Below are 18,654 nucleotides of genomic sequence, written 5' to 3'. Positions count from 1 at the left end.
TGTCAGGCACACCCCCCCCCTTCCCCCTTTTTATGAAAAATTCTGGATCCGCCAGTTTATTTAGACATAGATCCGGTTATTCAGACACAATTATCTAGTTATTCAAAGATCCAGTTATTCAGACACAAACTGAGAATCAGTTATTCAGACATTGTGATTCAGTTATTCAGACATTGTGATTCAGTTATTAAGGCATTGAGATTCAGTTATTCACATTTTAAGGTTCAGTTATTCTAGCACAGATATTCAGTCATTCAGACACTGAGATTCAGTTTTCCAGACACTGAGATTCAGTTTTCCAGACACTGAGCTCTAGTTATTCAGACACAGAATTCAAGTTATCCAAACACTGAAATTCAGTTAGTCATACTCTGAAATTCAGTTATTCAGAAACTGAGAATCAGTTATTCAGACATTGAGATTCAGTTATTCACACATAATAAGATTCAGTTATTCTGGCACTGAGATTCAGTTATGCAGACACTGAGATTCAGTTATTCAGACATTAAAATCCAGTTATTCGAACATTTATATCTAATTTTTCTGACATTGAAATCAAGTTATTCTGCCACTGAAATCATAGGTGGAGTTGTCGTCCTTCACACTTTTACTCCTATCTGAATAGTGTGTCCTTGGTAGGGTGATATGTCTTCCTGCATTCATTTTACCAGTAAACTAGTCCTTAAAATCCTGTTTAGCAAGCCAGTCTAATGCAAGGCAGACTTCAATAACATTTATAACAATATATTTTCCTCTTAACCTATATTGTTAGAATTTACCAATGCTTCTCAATTGTAAACAACAAAAAAACAATTAATAAAATGTTTAAAATGCGTTTTAATGTTGATACAACTTTTAACACAACATACATTTGCAAAATATGTTAAAAATGAAATTGTTAATAAGATAATGTGAAATCTCTCTATACATCCCTTTTATGAACATGAGTAAATATAAGTAGGATATTTTGAAGACATATATATACAACATGGCGGAACAAAAAGTTGGTTTGCTGTCTTTGACAACTCCATATATTTTAATTTTTCATACCACTTGGGGTAAATGATTAATTTTGCATTCTATCAAGACAACGATATTATCAGCACTGATTAACTTTATGTAGGGATTAAGAGAAATTTAACAAATAAATTAAAATCAATATATAAAATAAAATAAATATCACAGTAATTTCTTTATAGTTTATACAATAGTTTTAAGAGCTAATTTGTAGTATCATTACACAGACTTACACAGATGCATTGTTTCTGTCAGACGTTTACCTGTCATCAGTTTCACATCTGTTTTTAAGATTTTGAAATATAGCTTTTTAAATTATACATAATAACACTTTGAAAAGAAAAGTAGGGGTAAGAGAGCAAATTTTTTAATGAACCTACATGCGTAAAACCAGAGGATTCCAAATATATGGCAAACTTCAAAACTAAATGGGAGAGAACATCCTTGAATCATAAATCAGCTCCAACAGTTACAAAGATACACATATAAAAAACATTATCTACCGCTATTATCATTCCATCTGAACAATCTATCTTCTACAGTTTGGCAAAAATTATCTTCACACAGGGAGACAATACACCACACTTCGAGAGTCTGGACAGGGGGTCTTTTAATTCTGTATTCATAATTATATAGGTCAATTTTATCTATTTGTATATAACTTTTGCTCATTGTTCTCAATTCTTTATATCTAAGTACTTTCCATTCTTTATTTTTTTGCCCTATTTTTCTCTATTCTTTGTAATTTAAGCCTATTACTCTGCTCTTTCACAAATATTCTCTATTCTGTAACCCCATCTAGACCCCCGAGCATTGTGCACAGCTCTTTTTTCCAAAGGATGTGAACCTAAGTTTAACCTTTATTTTACCTGGCATTAATGCATATTAACATTTTCAGCGAGAAAAATTGTCAAAATCTAGACATGACCTCCTTGTGATGGAGAAAAAATCTATATATTGTTTAAAAATAAGAATGTGGTCTGATTGCCAATGCAAAAACTATCCAGTAAAGACCAAATGAAAGAATCTTATCAACAACAATTTTTCTGTGCTGATTGTTAGGCCATTTTTTTTTTTTTTAATCTTAAATTCTCTACAAAAAAACACAAGATTTTCTTGAAAATATTTCATAACTTTAAATAAAGAGGAATAATGTTTACGTTAAGACTATTGAGTAAAAAGTTTTTTAATGCTCTGTGGGACTGTTAAAGTTCACACATAATGTAAAGTCCAAAACACCTCTATTTTTTCTTTTTCATGCATCATCATAACCATCTTGTTCATACACATCATAATACATAAATGCTATAACTAAATGCCGATCAGTCAACAACTTTAACAGTTTGTATATTTGGTGATATCGTCACGGAACCAGATTGTCCAGCAATCCGCCGATGAATGATTCCTGCCTGTGTATAGTTCTCTATGGTTGATGTTTGTCGTGGATGTCTTCCTGCTGTTGCCTGTCCGATTGTTTCCTAAAATAGATAGTGGTTTAAATATATATGTAAAAAAATTCATCAGCATTATTTTTCATGAAAGCATTTTGAACAGCTTCAATAATGTAAAAGACAACTAATAAAATTGAGAAAAGGAATGTGTCAAAGAGACAACAAGCTCACCAAAGAGCAGAAAACAACCCATGGCTGACAATGAATCTTCAACTAAGCCAGAAAATCCCTCATCCGGATGCGGGCTCCAGCTGGCACTTAACTAAAATGTTTACTAGTTCAGTGAAAAAGGACATCACACTAAACTCCGAAACATATAAACATTTTTCTTATTGATGTTAACTTTAAAGTTGTGAAGTGAAATACTATTGGTACTTCATTGTCAGATATTTTCCTAAATCTTTTTTTAATTGTTGTTCTATTGTTACCAGTACTTTATGGTTAAGTTTCATCCAGAAATGAATATTCACCTCCTTTTTCTGCAAAATTTCGGAAAGGGGGAAAATTTTTAATATTTTGTTCAGATTCACTATGTTGTTTTTTTTAAAGAAGTTGGAAAATAAAAACAAAATACTTTAGTCAAATAAAAAATTAAGGTTCTAAAAAAAATATTTTTTTCTCACATAAAAATGCAAATTCATGAAATTTGACTTTCAACAAAGGAAACTTCTAACACACAGTTCCTTTTCATTACTGTAAATTAAGAAATGATTGGGTGCATTTATTATTGCCCTTTCGTTCGCGTCCTATGCGACACATGGTGCTTAATGTAGTTGTAAGTTGTATTATTGCCATTTTGTCATTTTAGACTAAAATGCGATTATAATTTTTGCGATATTGAGAAAAATCCTGTCTAATTCATAAAAAAAATTACAAAATGAGAGTGTAAATTATTGCGATTATAACCCTGTCTAATTTTTCCCAATAATAAAAACATCTTAGTTATTTCATTACTTTACCTTATTAACCGGAGGATGTCTTTCTACAATAACAGAACTCATTGGAGGGTCAAGGGTAGGATTTCTGCCCAAACTAGATGTGGTACGTCCAGAGTCGGTCTTGGCTGTAATTCTGGTAGACAACACTTTTCCTTTACTGGAAGATGTTGTATTAGTCTTACTGCATACCTAGAAGATAACATAAAAAGTTGTATTTACTACTTTAACTGAATAAGAGAAGCGATATTTAACATGTTTAAAGATATCTAACATGTTTAAATAGACTGACCTTGACGTTTTGACGTGGTCCATAAAAAACATGCAACAATGTCTATAGAATAATTTTATATTAATATTTAAAATGTTCTGTGAATTTATCTATTTTCTTTGGACAAATTTTCATGGATCAATGAAAAATTGTTTTTTCATGGGCATTTGATTCGTTGTATTGACCAAAGTCAGCATACAAGCCAAAAATCATGACAACCAATGTCAGACATCAAGGATGCTTATGATTTATCAGACTATGTCCCAGTGTGAATGGTAGGTCACTGTACTATGCATGATTAATGGAACAACCCTTCATGCTCTCTCCTTTATAATATACTCACCGATGCTTTAGACCTGACACTTGTAGCTGATGAAGGTCTGGCTCCCTGACTGGTGATTATTTTTGGCGGTGCCAGGTCATTCCTAGGATCTGTTGTGTATATTGGTTCCTGGGGGATTGTTTTTGGAGCACTATAATCTTTCTCTGGTATACTACCATTAAGATTGTCAGAAAAATCTGAAGATATGTGACCGCCAGGACCTTAAATAATAAAAAATCACTATTACAATGTGCTAACTATAGCAGGTACAAAGTTTAATATTTATCGGTAAGTTATAGATGGGGTGTGTGGGTTGGGTGGACCTTTATGTGGACTCTGGGATTGGTGGGATTGGTGGGATTGGTGTTTTAAAGCTCTGGATTTCGATATTGATCATTTTGGAATCTGGAAATTCTTGTTTCAAATTGCAGGATGTTGGGATTTGTGGTGTTAAATTTCTCTAAATTCGGGACCTAAGGATATCATGTTTTTAACCTTGGATTTCGAGATCTGAAGTAAGGTCGATATTAGAATATATTAAGTTTTGTGTTTAAGCTCTTTATTTTATTTTGTTAATAAAATAATGTTGATGTCAATGTGTTTGTGTTTATGTTCATGTGTTTATGTTCCTGAGTGAAAATCAAAAGGAAGGAATCTGGTGTCTTAATTCTTGATTGAAAATTGACAGAACTCAAAGCAAAAGACACTGGGGCTCCTTACATCAATAAAGACACTAGGGCTCCTTACATCAATAAAGACACTAGGGCTCCTTACATCAATAAAGACACTAGGGCTCCTTACATCAATAAAATTTGGGTGCCACAAGATAGTCATCAATCAACCAATGCAAAAAGAATTATTTTTTCAATTACTGTTGATACATTTATTTTTGTGGGTACAAACTTTCGTGGTTTGAGGGAAACTTGCATATGGTGGATATTTAATTTCTGGGTTATGGCAAAGTATGCATACATTCCTTTATAACATTTGTAATTTGTTGAATATTTAAATTCATGATTCCCCCGAAATCACGAAATCCACAAAAATTAGTATCCAACGAATATTAAGGAATCCACAGTATGTTATTTTTATGCTCAATAATTAAGCATGTTAAGGGAAAACATATAACTTCTTTAAATTGTTGACAAACTTCAAAATTCAAGTGATGGAAAATAACATATTACAACCTTACCTTGTTCGGGTCTCTGGTCATCTTGAGGTTGAAACATGGTCATAGCTTCAAGGTTGAGGGCACACACTCCTCGCATGAAAGCCTTTTTCATGGTTTCTTCATAACGATCACGTTCTTGATGTAACTTTGACACTTCTGTCCTGGCTTCCTCTAATGCTTCTGTTAACTGCAATGATACAAGGAATACTATAAACATCCCATACAAAATGAAAAGCCTACAAATGTAGTCATCAGACACAAAATAATTAGATAAAAAATATAATTTTATGAATTCTTGTCTTGAAATGCTTGGTCTCAAATACTATGTTTATTACACATGTTAAACATGAACATTAACATTGTTTCTTGATTTCTGGAAAAAGACTATTTAGAAGTCTTTTGAAACCTTAGTAGATTTGAGGTAAAACATCCTATAAAACTGTTTCAATTCCTTCTCAGACATATATTCTTACCTTTAAAAATTGTAAAAGAATTCATCACTAACATGACTAAGATTCAAATCAATAAGTTTCATTATGACTTGCTAAAAATACTTTTGTGCGTATAAATTTGTTTTCAATTTACTGTAATTTGTTTCCTTTCTGACGTTTTTAGGTACTTGAATAACTGAATACTTCATTAATAAATATTGGTGATTTTAAAATAATAAGTATCATATATATAAACTGTACATTAAAGAATTTTAAAAAGTTGGAGTTACTTCCCATTGGTTACAATTGTATTTAAAATTAAGAAAGATGTGGTAACATTAACATTGAGGCAACTCTCAAGAAGAAACCAACTCACACAGAAATTGACAGCTATAGGTCATCATATTTATTTAACACAAAAATGCAGTGAAAAAACCCTGACGACTGATGATCCTATACATTTTTTGCTTCCATCTTGGTCACAAAGAGCCAATTAAACTTTCTTATAAGAGAGATTAAGAGAAAAAATATCTGAGCCTTATTTTCAATACTGTAAATTCAGAAATTATTGTGTGCATTTATGATTGCCACAAAAATGTGATTTTAATTTTTGCAATATTGCGAAAAATTCTGTTTAAGTCATATAAAAAAAATCAAAATGCCAGTTTAAATTAATGCCATTATAATTTTTGGCAATAATAAAAACATGGCAACAATTTTTGAATTTAGAGTAGGTTATTTCAACTTTCCTGCACAACAATTGGTTGTTTTCAAATTAAAGTTGCTGTAAAAAATCAGGAGGACATTTTTGTTAGGATGATATGCAAGACCAAAGCTCTGACATCAAAATCCTAAATTGATGCAAAACATTTTAGAAACCATTGTCTTTGTTGAAATGTAAACTTTGTGCATTCATAAACATTCAAAACATATGTTTATATAATTAGGAATGGATATATATATATATATATATTCACCAGTATCACAATAATAAAATTGAGAATGGAAATGGGGAATACATGTGTCAAAGAGACAACATCCCGATCGAAGAGCAGAAAAAAGCTGAAGGCCACCAATGGGTATTCAATACAGAGATGAAATTCTGCACCTGGAGGCGTCCTTTATCTGGCCCCTAAACAAACATATGTACTAGTTCAGTGATAATGGATGTCATACTAAACTCTGAAAAATATAAAAGAAACTAAAATTAAAAATAAAATTAAAATATGTGTTTTAGATATTAATAATAATCAAATTTAACATACCGATTTGACTTTAGTCTCGTATTCATTTGTGAGATTGATGCAGACTTCCTGTGCCTTGGCTTGACATGCCTTCTCCACTCGTTGGCGCCATTTATCAACAATAACTGAATGCCAAGAATCCCAGATTTTCTGTGATAGTTTTCTCTCATAATGTTTTTCTGCTAGTTTGCCAGCAAAAATCTGAAACAATATTTTTTAACGAATCAAATGAGAAAATGAATGACTTTTGACATGGGGAATCAATTTATAACCTATAAATATATACATTTTCATTCATCATTCATCATAGGGAACATGTTAACAAAGTTTCAAGTTGATTAGACTTCAATTCATCAAAAACTACCTCGACCAAAAACTTTAACCTGAAGCGGGACAGACGAACAAACGAACACACGGACCAGAAAACATAATGCCCATATATGGGGCATAAAAAAGACCATTTGTGCCAGTCTTACCTCCCTTTTCCTGTCAATGTGTTTAACTTTCCATTCGTTAAATTTTTTGAGCATTTCAATCTTTTCTCTCTGTTTCTGCATGGCATGTGTAAGATTTGATATGACCTGATCTTTACGCTCCAGTGACTGTTCGTAGGTGTGTAATAGTTCCTTCAGACTCTCCATTTCATTCAGGATTTGATTCTTTTCTGCAGCATGTCTGATTTAAAATAGATTGAAAACATGTTTTAGTGCAATATAGGTAATCAGTCATTCGTCATTTCATCTAAACATGCTTAAGTACTGTGTAATTTTGTTGATATTGCCAACATGAAAAATAATGTCATGTCATTGGTTGAATTTCCAGTTTATAATGCTTCTTTCTGTAACTTCATTGGGGTGTAAAAGGTGTAAAAGCGTTGACCGAAGTACATTTTGTATGAAGCCCAGAAGTGCTCCATTCTAAAATTGTGCACACGGTCAAGGCTTTAACAACCCTATGAAGTTACAAAAAGAAGCATTCAATACTTATAATTACATTTATTAGCTAGGATCATGGAAACACGATTTTTATCAAGTTTTTAATTTAATTTACCTGTGCACTTTTTAATTTAATTTACCTGTGCACTTTATTGTGGGACCTCGTGTCATCATGAATGATACATTTTATTGTGTAATGCAATTGTTTAAAGAATAATGCGAGATTGCAGTGTAGCCAATCAGAATAACATGTTATAATGAAACATACATCTAATGTAGTCATATATATTTATAACAAATCACACAGTTTTCGTGTACATTTTTTACTATCACCCCAAAAAGGATAAGATTCTGAAATGGCAAATTGATTAATGACTTCCAATTGGCTTACTTTTTATACAAATATATATAGCACTCTAAATTACTGGTAAAATCAAAAACAACTTCAATGTGAAAGGGCGGATATGTAATCATAATTTGGAATTTGTTCACACAAGGCACATAAACATTAACATGATTAATGGGAAATAAGAATGATCAACATTCCTCAGAGGCATTAGATCCTATAAAAAAATCATTTTATGGTGTGTAAACATTGAACGACTAAATTTATTTCTATGTGACGTAAAAATCTTCTGCAATGAATGTGTTTTTAATTTGATAGATGCTTGTGTTCTTTTTTGGTAAAATTGTTTGTTTTATATTGTAACAGTGATGATTGCCGTACCCGTACTTTGACTATTTTATTTATTATGTCGGTTTTGTTCACGCATCGTTGTAAATATAACTGAATTTGATGAGACTGTTGTAAAAGTGAGAGGTTTAGCGCTATAAAACCAGGTTCAATCCACCATTTTCTACATTTGAAAATGCCTGTACCAAGTCAGGAATATGACAGTTCTTGTCAATTCGTTTTTGATGTGTTTTTTTATTTGATTTTGCCATGTGATTATGGACTTTCAGTTCAGTATTTTTGTGATTTTACGGTGTCTTTCACAAATAGGTTAGTGTGGGCAAGGTATGTTTAAGGCTGGTTTATCCCAACCGCACTTTATGCCTGTACACTATCATGCTATATAGACTGTGTGCTGTTTCTGTGTCTGTTTTCCTGGAGGAGTTGGATGTTGGTTTCTTTTCAATACTTTAGTTATTAACTTTTCATATAGCTAAATACTGTGGATTCATTTATTTTTGTGAGTAGCAATTTTGTTAATTGCAGAAAACTTGCATTTTCATTGATATTTGGTTTCCTGGTTCTGCCATAGTCTGCATACATTCTTATTGAAAATTTGTAATTCATTGTACATCAAAATTAGTGGTTCCTGGGTAAACAAGAAACCATGAAAATTAGTATCCAACAATAAATAATTAATCCACAGTAACCTTTGAAGGCCCTTACTATTCATGCTATTGTTCAAGATTTGTTTCATTAGTTATTTTGTTGCTATCCATTTAAGAGATAACTGTATTGTATTTGAAGCTTTAAGGACGTTCATCGGTAGTTTTACTGTCGCAAATTTAGTTTACCTGGCGACGCGGAGCGGAGACAGGTAAACGGGTATTTGCGACAGTAAAACTACCGATGGACGTCCGCAAAAGCTTCAAATACAATACAGTTATCTCTATTCTAATGCAAAACAAGTTCACATTAAATTTCAATCATTATTTCAGTGTAAAATCTTCATTAAAGAAAATTCCGCAAAAAAGATGTTATCTTCTTTGGTCCCTACACTAGGTGACGTCATAGGTATGCTTCCGGTGTCAAACATAAACACCGGGCGTTTTCTGGCTTCTGTGCCGCTTCAGAATGTAATAAAGTTTGATAAAAAGAAGATTTTTAGGTGCAACATGTGAGTTGTTTTGCTTATTATTGTAGAAATTACATGTCAATAGACAATACATTCAGCAATTCAAAATGTCGACTTCCTTAGTTACAGACAAGGAGATAGAGAATTTTACACTAACTGTCATCCAATCAGAATCCTTGATACAAAATAATTGCATTAGAATTACACATTCCCTACTTTTAGTTTTATTCATCATTAAAATTTGGTTAGACGCTGGTCCTTTATTTATTTCATCATCACTTCAAATAACATGAAGTCACATGGTAAATTTATGTTACTGTTTATCCAGGAAGTTAATTAAAGAACTGATATGACAATTGATCTTAATATAGAAATATAGATTCCTACACTGCAACAAAACTATTACGATATTTCTCCACTCGAGACAGTTCAATTTTATTATTTAAAGCGCGAAGCTTGCCGAGCTTTTTAAATAATTAAAATTAAACTGTCGAGAGTGGAGAAATATCGTAATACACGAGTTATATTGTCGGAATCTGTTTCTCTGATGATTTTTATTATTCTTTTTCAAAGATTTTCAGAAACTTGTGTTCTTTATATGCGACACCATCAGGCATGGTTGCCTTTTTTCATGACGTCTCAATAGGAAAATTCAGAAGAAAACAAAACATTTTGACGCCATAATTAAATTTCAACCAATCATTTGCTGAGAACAGATTTTTCACTAGTGAGGAGAAATATTTTTCTCACACCGGTCAGGAAATGTGAAAATAACACAAAAATTAGAGAACCTACTTTTCTTGTTCTCTGATTAGCTGTTGTCTTCCATGTTCCACAATTCTGATTTTGGATTGGCTGAATTCTGCCTACAAATGTGAGTCAATTTGATGAAAATACTATCGTATTATATATAGAATTGTTTCAGCACCAAATTAATTTATTCTTTAAGCAAATAATTTCCCCAATCACCTCTATTGGTAACATGTTGTAATACAAGTTATTTCGCTATAACTCAGAATTTTGGTTTTATCAGCAATTAGTACATTTTCTCTATTTACTTAAAAAAAAAAAAAAAATATTTTCAGGGTAAAAAAAACCTTTAAAAATGTGCCAGTTGATAAAAAAGATAATAAAAAAAAAAGCAAGGAAATTTGGAAGAAAATACTATTTGCCAAAGTTTTCTGTTATACAAATGTTGACATTTCCATTATTGTTTATATAGAGAATAATGCATGGCAATATCCGTATCATATGCCGTATCATCCCGAGATACCAATATCAGCATGAGGGCCTTTAGGCCCGAGGGATGATATTGGTCGAGGGTGATACGGCGTGTGATACGGATTTTGCCATGTATTATTCTGTTTATCATATATTTTTTAAAACCAAATTAAAATTGTAAAAAAATGCATTTGTGCAGAAACAAACTTTTTAAATTATTTTAAATACAAATCGCTCGTCAAGTTACTGGGTAATAATTATTTGGAAAAAAATCGATTTTAGTTGAAATGATAGGACGTTTTTTTTTAATAGAAATCATTTTTTCCCTAAGCCTGAAAATGCAGCAACTGGACGTCATAGGTCAAACGTTGACGTCATTTAAATTATGACGTCACGCCAGGTATGCGATACGGGGTATGCGATACGGGTTTAGCTATGTGATACAGGGTAGGTGATACAGACTGGAAAAAAGAACCTTTATTAGATATACAAAATTGCTGTACTAAATATATGATAAACCAATATAATAAGTCCTTTGGAAGAAATATAAAATTGAACACCTTCAAGCAGATAACCTTTAATTAAAACTCCTTTGACAATACTTGAGCTGCATCGGACAGAAATCATCCTTATGTAAGTGCACATATTTACATATACATGTACATGACTTTGATTGATTTTGGAACAATCAATTACGAAAAAATAGTTGTAGATGAGTTATGTTTTGTTTGGTTCTTATAAAAAACCAATTCAATCTTTAAACTATTACAGTTTTTTCAGAGATTTTTTCAACATGAAATAGGTTAAAAGATGTGTTTATTCATTTGCATAAGGTCGATTAATATTTGACACAGCTCACTTCATTACAGTGCATGTGCAGTATGAGATCAAAAAAATAACCAACTTGAAGATACAATTTGATAGAATAGTTATCAAAGGTACCAGGCTTATAATTTGATACGCCAGACACGGGTTTTGTCTACATAAGACTCATCAGTGACGCTCAGATCAAAATAGTTAGAAAGCCAAACAAGTATAAATTTGAGCGTTGAGAATAAAAGCCTTATATGTAACATGTTGTTACCATGACATTTCTTTTCAGGTCCAGACACCAATGGTCCATGAGATTTTCCATCTTAGTAACATCTTGGTCCACTGTTGCTGTAAAGTTATATTCTGACTCCTCTATTTCAACCTCTTTCTGAGATAAGTGACTGGTTTCTTTCTGAGATATCCGACTGGTTTCTTTATCAAGTCCATCTGTCACACGGGACAAAAATTGGGGGGCCGAGAACTTTTGTGTTTTCTGTTTTCCTACAAAAGCAAGCAATAATTTTTTTTTAAAACAATATCTATAGATTATTACATGTATTACATGACAATTTTCATGTATATCAGCCATATTTAGTAGTCTAAGATAGCTGCAGAACTGTAGCTCTTAGGTCCTTATGTTATTTTTTGACTATTTGGGGAATCTTCAACAAAACAAATTTTTCCAACTTTAACATTGTACTAATACTCCTAACAGTACTGCTATACCTAGTCTTGCTTGTCTTGGTATATTATACGATTATTGCATGAATATTGTCCGGAGTAGAATTTTATATTGCCCGAGCTTGCAAGTGCAATATATGTTCTACGAAGGACAATATATATTCTTATCAAAATCAAGCCCAGCATGAAATTATTTCTTCCCATATGTACGAGAACTATGAGGATATAACATGAACACTTTATCATATTAGCATATCAATACCAGAAAGCTGACTTCCATCGATCAAAAATATTTTTATGAGTTTAGGTTATTTAAGATTAAATGGATATAATCCTGCATGCAGTTGTAGTTCATAGTGCATTAGCCCTGTAACTAATATTATAGTATTATCAGATTTGGCGTTATTCAATATATTCTCTAAATCAGAACAATAGTCAAACGTACATGGGTATCTTTCCATGTCTTGATTTGGACAATGGTTGTTTTATTTCATTGGACACTTAAATTAGTGGATAAAGTCGTTCACGAAAACCACGATATTGGTACCCCAAGAATAAAATTACTTTCACAGTAACCAATAGTTATCTTTGTTTCTAGAGGAGTTCCCTAGATAACCAATAGTTGCCTTTGTCTCTGGTAAGGAATTCTTAAGGTAACCAATAGTTACCTTTGTCTCTGGAGGAGTTTCCTAGATAACCAATAGTTATCTTTGTCTCTGGAAGAGTTCCCTGTTTACCAATAGTTACATTTGTCTCTGGTAAGGAATTCTTTAGGTAACCAATAGTTTCCTTTGTCTCTGGAGGAGTTCCCTGTTAACCAATAGTTACCTTTGTCTCTGGAAGAGTTCCCTAGATAACCAATAGTTATCTTTGTCTCTTGAGGAGTTCCTTAGAATGTTAGATAACCAATAGTTACCTTTGTCTCTGGAGGAGTTCCCTGTTAACCAATAGTTACCTTTGTCTCTGGTAAGGAATTCTTCAACACTCCCTGTATCATCATTCAGTCTGTCATCTTCATGTTTACTTCCTATAGGACTATGACCTCCAAAATCTGGTAACCCTGTTTCTCTGGTTACCTTGACAATGACAGGATTGGAACTAGAATCTGTAACACATGAATATATCAGTAATGAACAAAATGTGTGTCAAATTTGACAGTACATTGTACTTAAACTGCATTTGTTGTTTTACATTTGAGCATAATAATTCTATGTAAAAACTTAGATTACAGGTGCTAGCAGTAAAAGTAACATGGTTTCTTTATTCTACCATTACGGAATGTGCATAATATATTGTGTAAATGAGTTTATGTGCACCAAGTAAATACAGTTTGAAAGATTGTGCAATGATCTTAATATGAGGCTTTCAAATAGGTTGTGTAACGATTATCAATATTTGACTTGGTGGTCAGAATAAATACAAGCTAATTTCACTGGGTTTAAGTCATGTAAGTTATCCAGGATTTGGAAGTGACCACACCAGTGGTTATAGTTAAAACTGTTTTGTTTTGTTCACAAATAACATAAGTACTGAATTTTTATAGTATTGTTTCAGAAAGTCAGTCAGATTTTGCCATGCACTTGTCTTTTGTGTCGATATGGACTCAAAATAGTGGAAGCATTTTCAGTATATATAATATGTTGTGTTTGTTTATTAGACAACTTTCAAGTTCGATGCATTTCCGTCAAAAACTCTGAATGTCATTTGTGCGTTTAGGGGCGTCGTCACTTCCATTCCAATGTTGAGCGAATGGTTGGAAAACTTTAATTTTATGTTGTACGAATTATTTGGGAAATTGAATTCTCAAAATTGACAATCAGCATTGCTGTCATTAAGGCACTGTCATTAAGTACCTACGGAACAAACATTATTTCTAGTTTATCCTGCACAATAGCGATCACTAAGACGCTTGTTGAACGTGAATAGTGCAGGGATACAGGCAACCCCTCTATCTGGTAAATGATGTCATAAAGGCACATATAATTGACGATTTTTTTCCGGTGACGGATGAACTTGAAAGTGGTCTATTAAAACATAACTTAACATGACTTTGCTTATTAATGTTTTCACATGAGGAACAATTTAAACCATGATATATAGTGTAAGCATCTAAAGACATACATAAATTACTGTAGATTCATTATCATTCGTTGGATACCAAATTTTGTGGATTTCGTGGGTACAGGAGAACCACGAATTTAAATGATCAACGAATTACATATTTCCTTAAGGTTAATATGCAGACTTTGCAAAAACCATGAAATTAAATATCCACAAAGGTGCAAGTTTATCTCAATCCACGAAAATTGGTATCCATGAAAATAAATGAATCCACAGTACATATGTTAAATAGCTGATGTAATTATCTTCATGTTGAATGCTACTATTGAATGTATTGTGATTTTTTCTATGTTATAATGACATTGAATATATGAATTTAAACATAAAAATATTATATTGAACACAAATAAATGATAAAAGGCTTAAACTGGACCAGTACAAACAAGGACAAATTCATACATAAGTTGAAACTGATATACACACATAATGATGTATATGTTATCAAACTTTTACTTGTGCTACCTGTTTGTCTCTCCCTAGTAACTGTTACCATGGTTTCCTGTCTAGGTTCTGGTCTATTTTGAGGAAAAGACTCTCTTATGTCTGTTAGGGTTTTAGGTAATCTGCTCTGATCATATTTAGGTACAACTACAGCATACTTCAGCAATTCCTCATATTCATCCTGTAAATAAATCAACACTTAGAATTCTAACAACAAATACTGTCATTCAGTTAAATATTCATTATTACCAATGTTTAGAAAATCAATGAAAACCAAAGTTTTGACCTTGACCTAGGAAGTTGTGCATACATTATGACACACTCTCTATTTTTGGTTAATATTCATGTCAAGTATATACTTGGAATCATAAAATGGTTAGAACTCAAGAACACAATCTTTACCATTGTACATGGGATTGTCAACTGAAACCAAAGTTTTTGACCCTTGACCTTTGACCTAGAAAGTTGTCCATACGTAATGAAACCATCTGGTGTTGGTTAATATACGTGTCAAATATAAACTAGGAAATCATAACAGTCACTAGATAAAAAGAGGACATCATTTGTTACAAGACTAGACGTATAGGGCAATCCGCCACTTGGTGGGGCCATAATTAATGTATTTTCAAGATTTGCACAATTCATCCAGTTTTTCATTTTATGTATTGAAAACATACATGACATAATTTGTAGGATCCTTTACTATAGATAATTTAGCTGATCTGTAACAATAACATCTTCATGCCTTATATATCATGTACTGTAGTACGCCGCTAGATTAAAACTGACGAGGAAAGGTAACACACGGCCAGCGAAAGCTCTTTTTTTGAGAGCCCAGGTGGTCGTGTGGTCTAGCGGGACGGCTGCAGTGCAGGCGATTTGGTGTCACGATATCACAGTAGCATGGGTTCGAATCCCGGCGAGGGAAGAACCAAAAATTTGCGAAAGCAAATTTACAGATCTAACATTGTTGGGTTGATGTTTAGACGAGTTGTATATATATATATATATATATATATACACAATATTATATTAAACATATAGGACATTCCTTCAAAATTCAGGGAAATAATTTACCATAAGTCTTGTGGATACTGAACTTCCAGGTGAATCAGGTGGCAATTCTGGCTCACTTAAATCTAAGGTAGACATGGTTGGCCTGATTTTCAATCAATTCTGAAAAATAAATTGGCACTTAAATGTGATAAATTGTAAAATTGCATGGTAAAGTAAGATATATATTTGCCTTTGCCTGCCCTCACTTTTAAAACGAAAATAACAAAACTTTAAAAATAAAGGACGATTCAATGTAACTCGTTTTTATTTTTTCCTAGCATTGAGTTACCTACTTACATGACTTACGATATTCTGAGATACATTGTATATGTCTACATACATGTACTTCAGGTTTTAGAATTATTATGTTTGTGTCTTTTGAATTATGGGAAAAGTTCAATAGGGTGTTTATAGTAGGGTAGGTAGGGTGCCTCTCATATTTTTTTAATCATGTTAATACAAATTTTTACTGTTCACTATCTCCTAACATTGTGAATTTACTGAGCACAGCTGCTGTATTGCCATTAAGCACAGCAGAGACAGAAAGGGGTTTTCCCAGGTTAAACTTGTAAAGTGTGACCATAGAAACAAAATGAAGCAGGAAACCCTGCAAAACATTCTGCATATAAAGCTAACCTGTGACAAGCAATGCTTTATCATGTTTATAAACGTGTGTGACAAGGTGGTTGACAAGTTTTTGAGCATAAAAAGTAGACAGATAGTTTAATCTGGGCTATTCATGTTCTACGTGTATATCATGTTTATTATAAACAGTGATTCAATGAATATTTTTATTTTTTAGACAATGTTTGATTAATATCTTTATTAAAACATGCCCTTTTCATATAATCATTTCACAATTAAAATGCCATTTTGAAATCCTAGCTTAATTACGGATGTGATAAATTTCTAAAATTGCATAGTATAGTAAGCTATACATTTTGTGTACATGAAAGCATGTTAATCTAGATATACTTTTTAATACAAATATCTTTTTTTCCTGATAGTTTGTTTGTGCAATACAATGCATGTCCTCACAAAATGTCAACCTCCTCATAGACCAGTAGAGTTTTTACTGAGAGTCTCATTTAAAACTAATTAGAAAGTTAAAATGTCCTTTAATATATTGTCTGAGCTGTCTTACGCCCCTAAAAAAGGGTTAACTATAATATCAAATAGAGAAATAAGAGAAATAAAGAAAACATTGAGCATCTTGGGCAAAAAGTACTAAATCATGTAATTATATAATGGACACCACATGCACCAGGACATGCCAATATACATTTTTTCAGCTGGCAATGACGAAGCTGACATCCTTGCAAAAACAGCAGCACAGAAAGCAAAAAAACAACCACTGGATTCGAAAACAACATCATAACATTACAAGACGTCAAACAGGCAGTATATAAAAGTACAGGAGAAAAATGGCAGAGAAGATGGGAAATATCTGAGAGGCAGCAACCTTTTCGAAAAAATACCAACTACAAAACACTCAATTATGTATGATTTTCCCACTAAACATGCTAAAAGACATTTCAGTGTATTCGCCCAAAAAAGAACTAGCTATACAGAACTCAACTACTACATGTACAAGAACAGAGTAGGCTAAACCAACGCCATAGAGTCATGCAACTGTGGACATTTACATTATTTGCATCGTAAATGAACGAGGTAGTGCCCTAGGGTCATTTGCACACATCAACTCCCATAGTCCATTACATGGGTCACTGTGTAAACTGTCTAAATATGAGAAAATAAAGGATGGCAGGTACAAAATGTAGGTGAAACTTACATAAATGAAGAGATAAATGAACAAATTGATACCCGATTTATATAATTCCAAGGCCGTTAGTCAGTACTAGAAGCAACGAAGCAGCACATCTATTTTGGATGGGCAAATATTCATTTTTTGATATTGGACAAGCTCTGATGTAGCACGGCCCCAGCTTGACTGGCAAATCAGCTGTTGGACATCAGAGTAATCTTGGACTACATGCCAACAGGCGCCACCTTAAGATAAATTTGAGGATTGTCCATCTTTTTTCAGACAAAAAAAAAAAGACCTGGGGATGAATATTGCAATTACATTTCATGTTTTAATCAATTTGGGAAAGCCTATCAAGACCTATAAATGTAAACTTTTCTAAAAAAAAATTAAACACTTGGTAACTCGTATGAACAATTATGTCAATTTCGGACTGCACTTGCAAGTCAAGACATGAACCAAAATATTATTCAGTGTTTGCAATGTTTCAATTTTATACCTTTTCATAAATTACTATGCTGAGTGAATGTTTAACACTAAATGTGTTATGCAATTACTTTTTAAGGTAGTGCACACTTATCAAATGTAGATAAGAAAATTTCAATCTAAATATTGTTAAAAGTTGTGTTAGGCAGCCATGATGTAAACAACTTGGTTTCAAAATTCGGATGTTATGTTGAATGTGATTGGGTAACAGGAAAATAGAAGAATATTTTTAATTGGACAAGAAATTGTGCGACTTCAACTAATCACCCACGATCTAAACAGAATACGTATGCAACGTACTAATGTAACAATAAATTTTCAAAGATATAACTACATGAACTGTGACGTTACACACGGTATTGGTGCTACTCAGCGTTACACGACGTTCCTAATAAAACGATGATTTTGACTCTTTTTTTTTTTAAAGATAAACACAAACTGTTTTTTGTTAAATAACTTGTAATTTTTGTATTTTAAAAACTATC

General features: G+C 32.4%; 1 protein-coding gene across 4 annotated transcripts; it reads right to left on the bottom strand.

Annotated features, from left to right (window-relative positions):
- Window positions 1-819: 819 nt before the first annotated feature.
- LOC143052557 (centrosomal protein POC5-like) lies at window positions 820-18,337 on the bottom strand. 4 transcript variants are annotated; one of them, XM_076225613.1, is made up of 12 exons: window positions 18,241-18,337; window positions 15,940-16,038; window positions 14,875-15,043; window positions 13,256-13,405; window positions 11,891-12,120; window positions 10,381-10,451; window positions 7,319-7,517; window positions 6,864-7,043; window positions 5,189-5,354; window positions 4,018-4,217; window positions 3,428-3,595; window positions 820-2,495 (listed from the first exon to the last, which is right to left on the bottom strand). In XM_076225613.1, exons 2-12 carry the CDS (start codon window positions 16,012-16,014, stop codon window positions 2,340-2,342), a joined length of 1,764 nt encoding a protein of 587 aa, XP_076081728.1. In that variant the 5' UTR covers window positions 16,015-16,038; window positions 18,241-18,337; the 3' UTR covers window positions 820-2,339. The 4 variants fall into 4 exon arrangements, with proteins under 4 accessions (XP_076081728.1, XP_076081730.1, XP_076081727.1 ...); XM_076225615.1 differs by having other exon boundaries at window positions 14,884-15,043; XM_076225612.1 differs by having other exon boundaries at window positions 18,183-18,334.
- Window positions 18,338-18,654: the final 317 nt, after the last annotated feature.

This window comes from Mytilus galloprovincialis, chromosome 11, assembly GCF_965363235.1.
Source record: "Mytilus galloprovincialis chromosome 11, xbMytGall1.hap1.1, whole genome shotgun sequence".
NCBI lineage: Eukaryota > Metazoa > Mollusca > Bivalvia > Mytilida > Mytilidae > Mytilus > Mytilus galloprovincialis.
The sequence above is the reverse complement of the archived record's forward strand: the minus strand, read 5'-3'. Positions and strand labels throughout refer to the sequence as shown.

What these genes read in the sequence shown, in the direction of transcription:
- LOC143052557 (XM_076225613.1), bottom strand. Translation starts at nt 16,014, where the DNA reads ATGTCTACCTTAGATTTAAGTGAGCCAGAATTGCCACCTGATTCACCT. An exon ending in ACATTGACAGGAAAAGGGAG is followed by an intron (nt 7,044 to 7,318) that starts GTAAGACTGGCA and finishes ATATTGTTTCAG; the next exon opens with ATTTTTGCTGGCAAACTAGC. An exon ending in ACGAGACTAAAGTCAAATCG is followed by an intron (nt 5,355 to 6,863) that starts GTATGTTAAATT and finishes GTATCATTGCAG; the next exon opens with TTAACAGAAGCATTAGAGGA.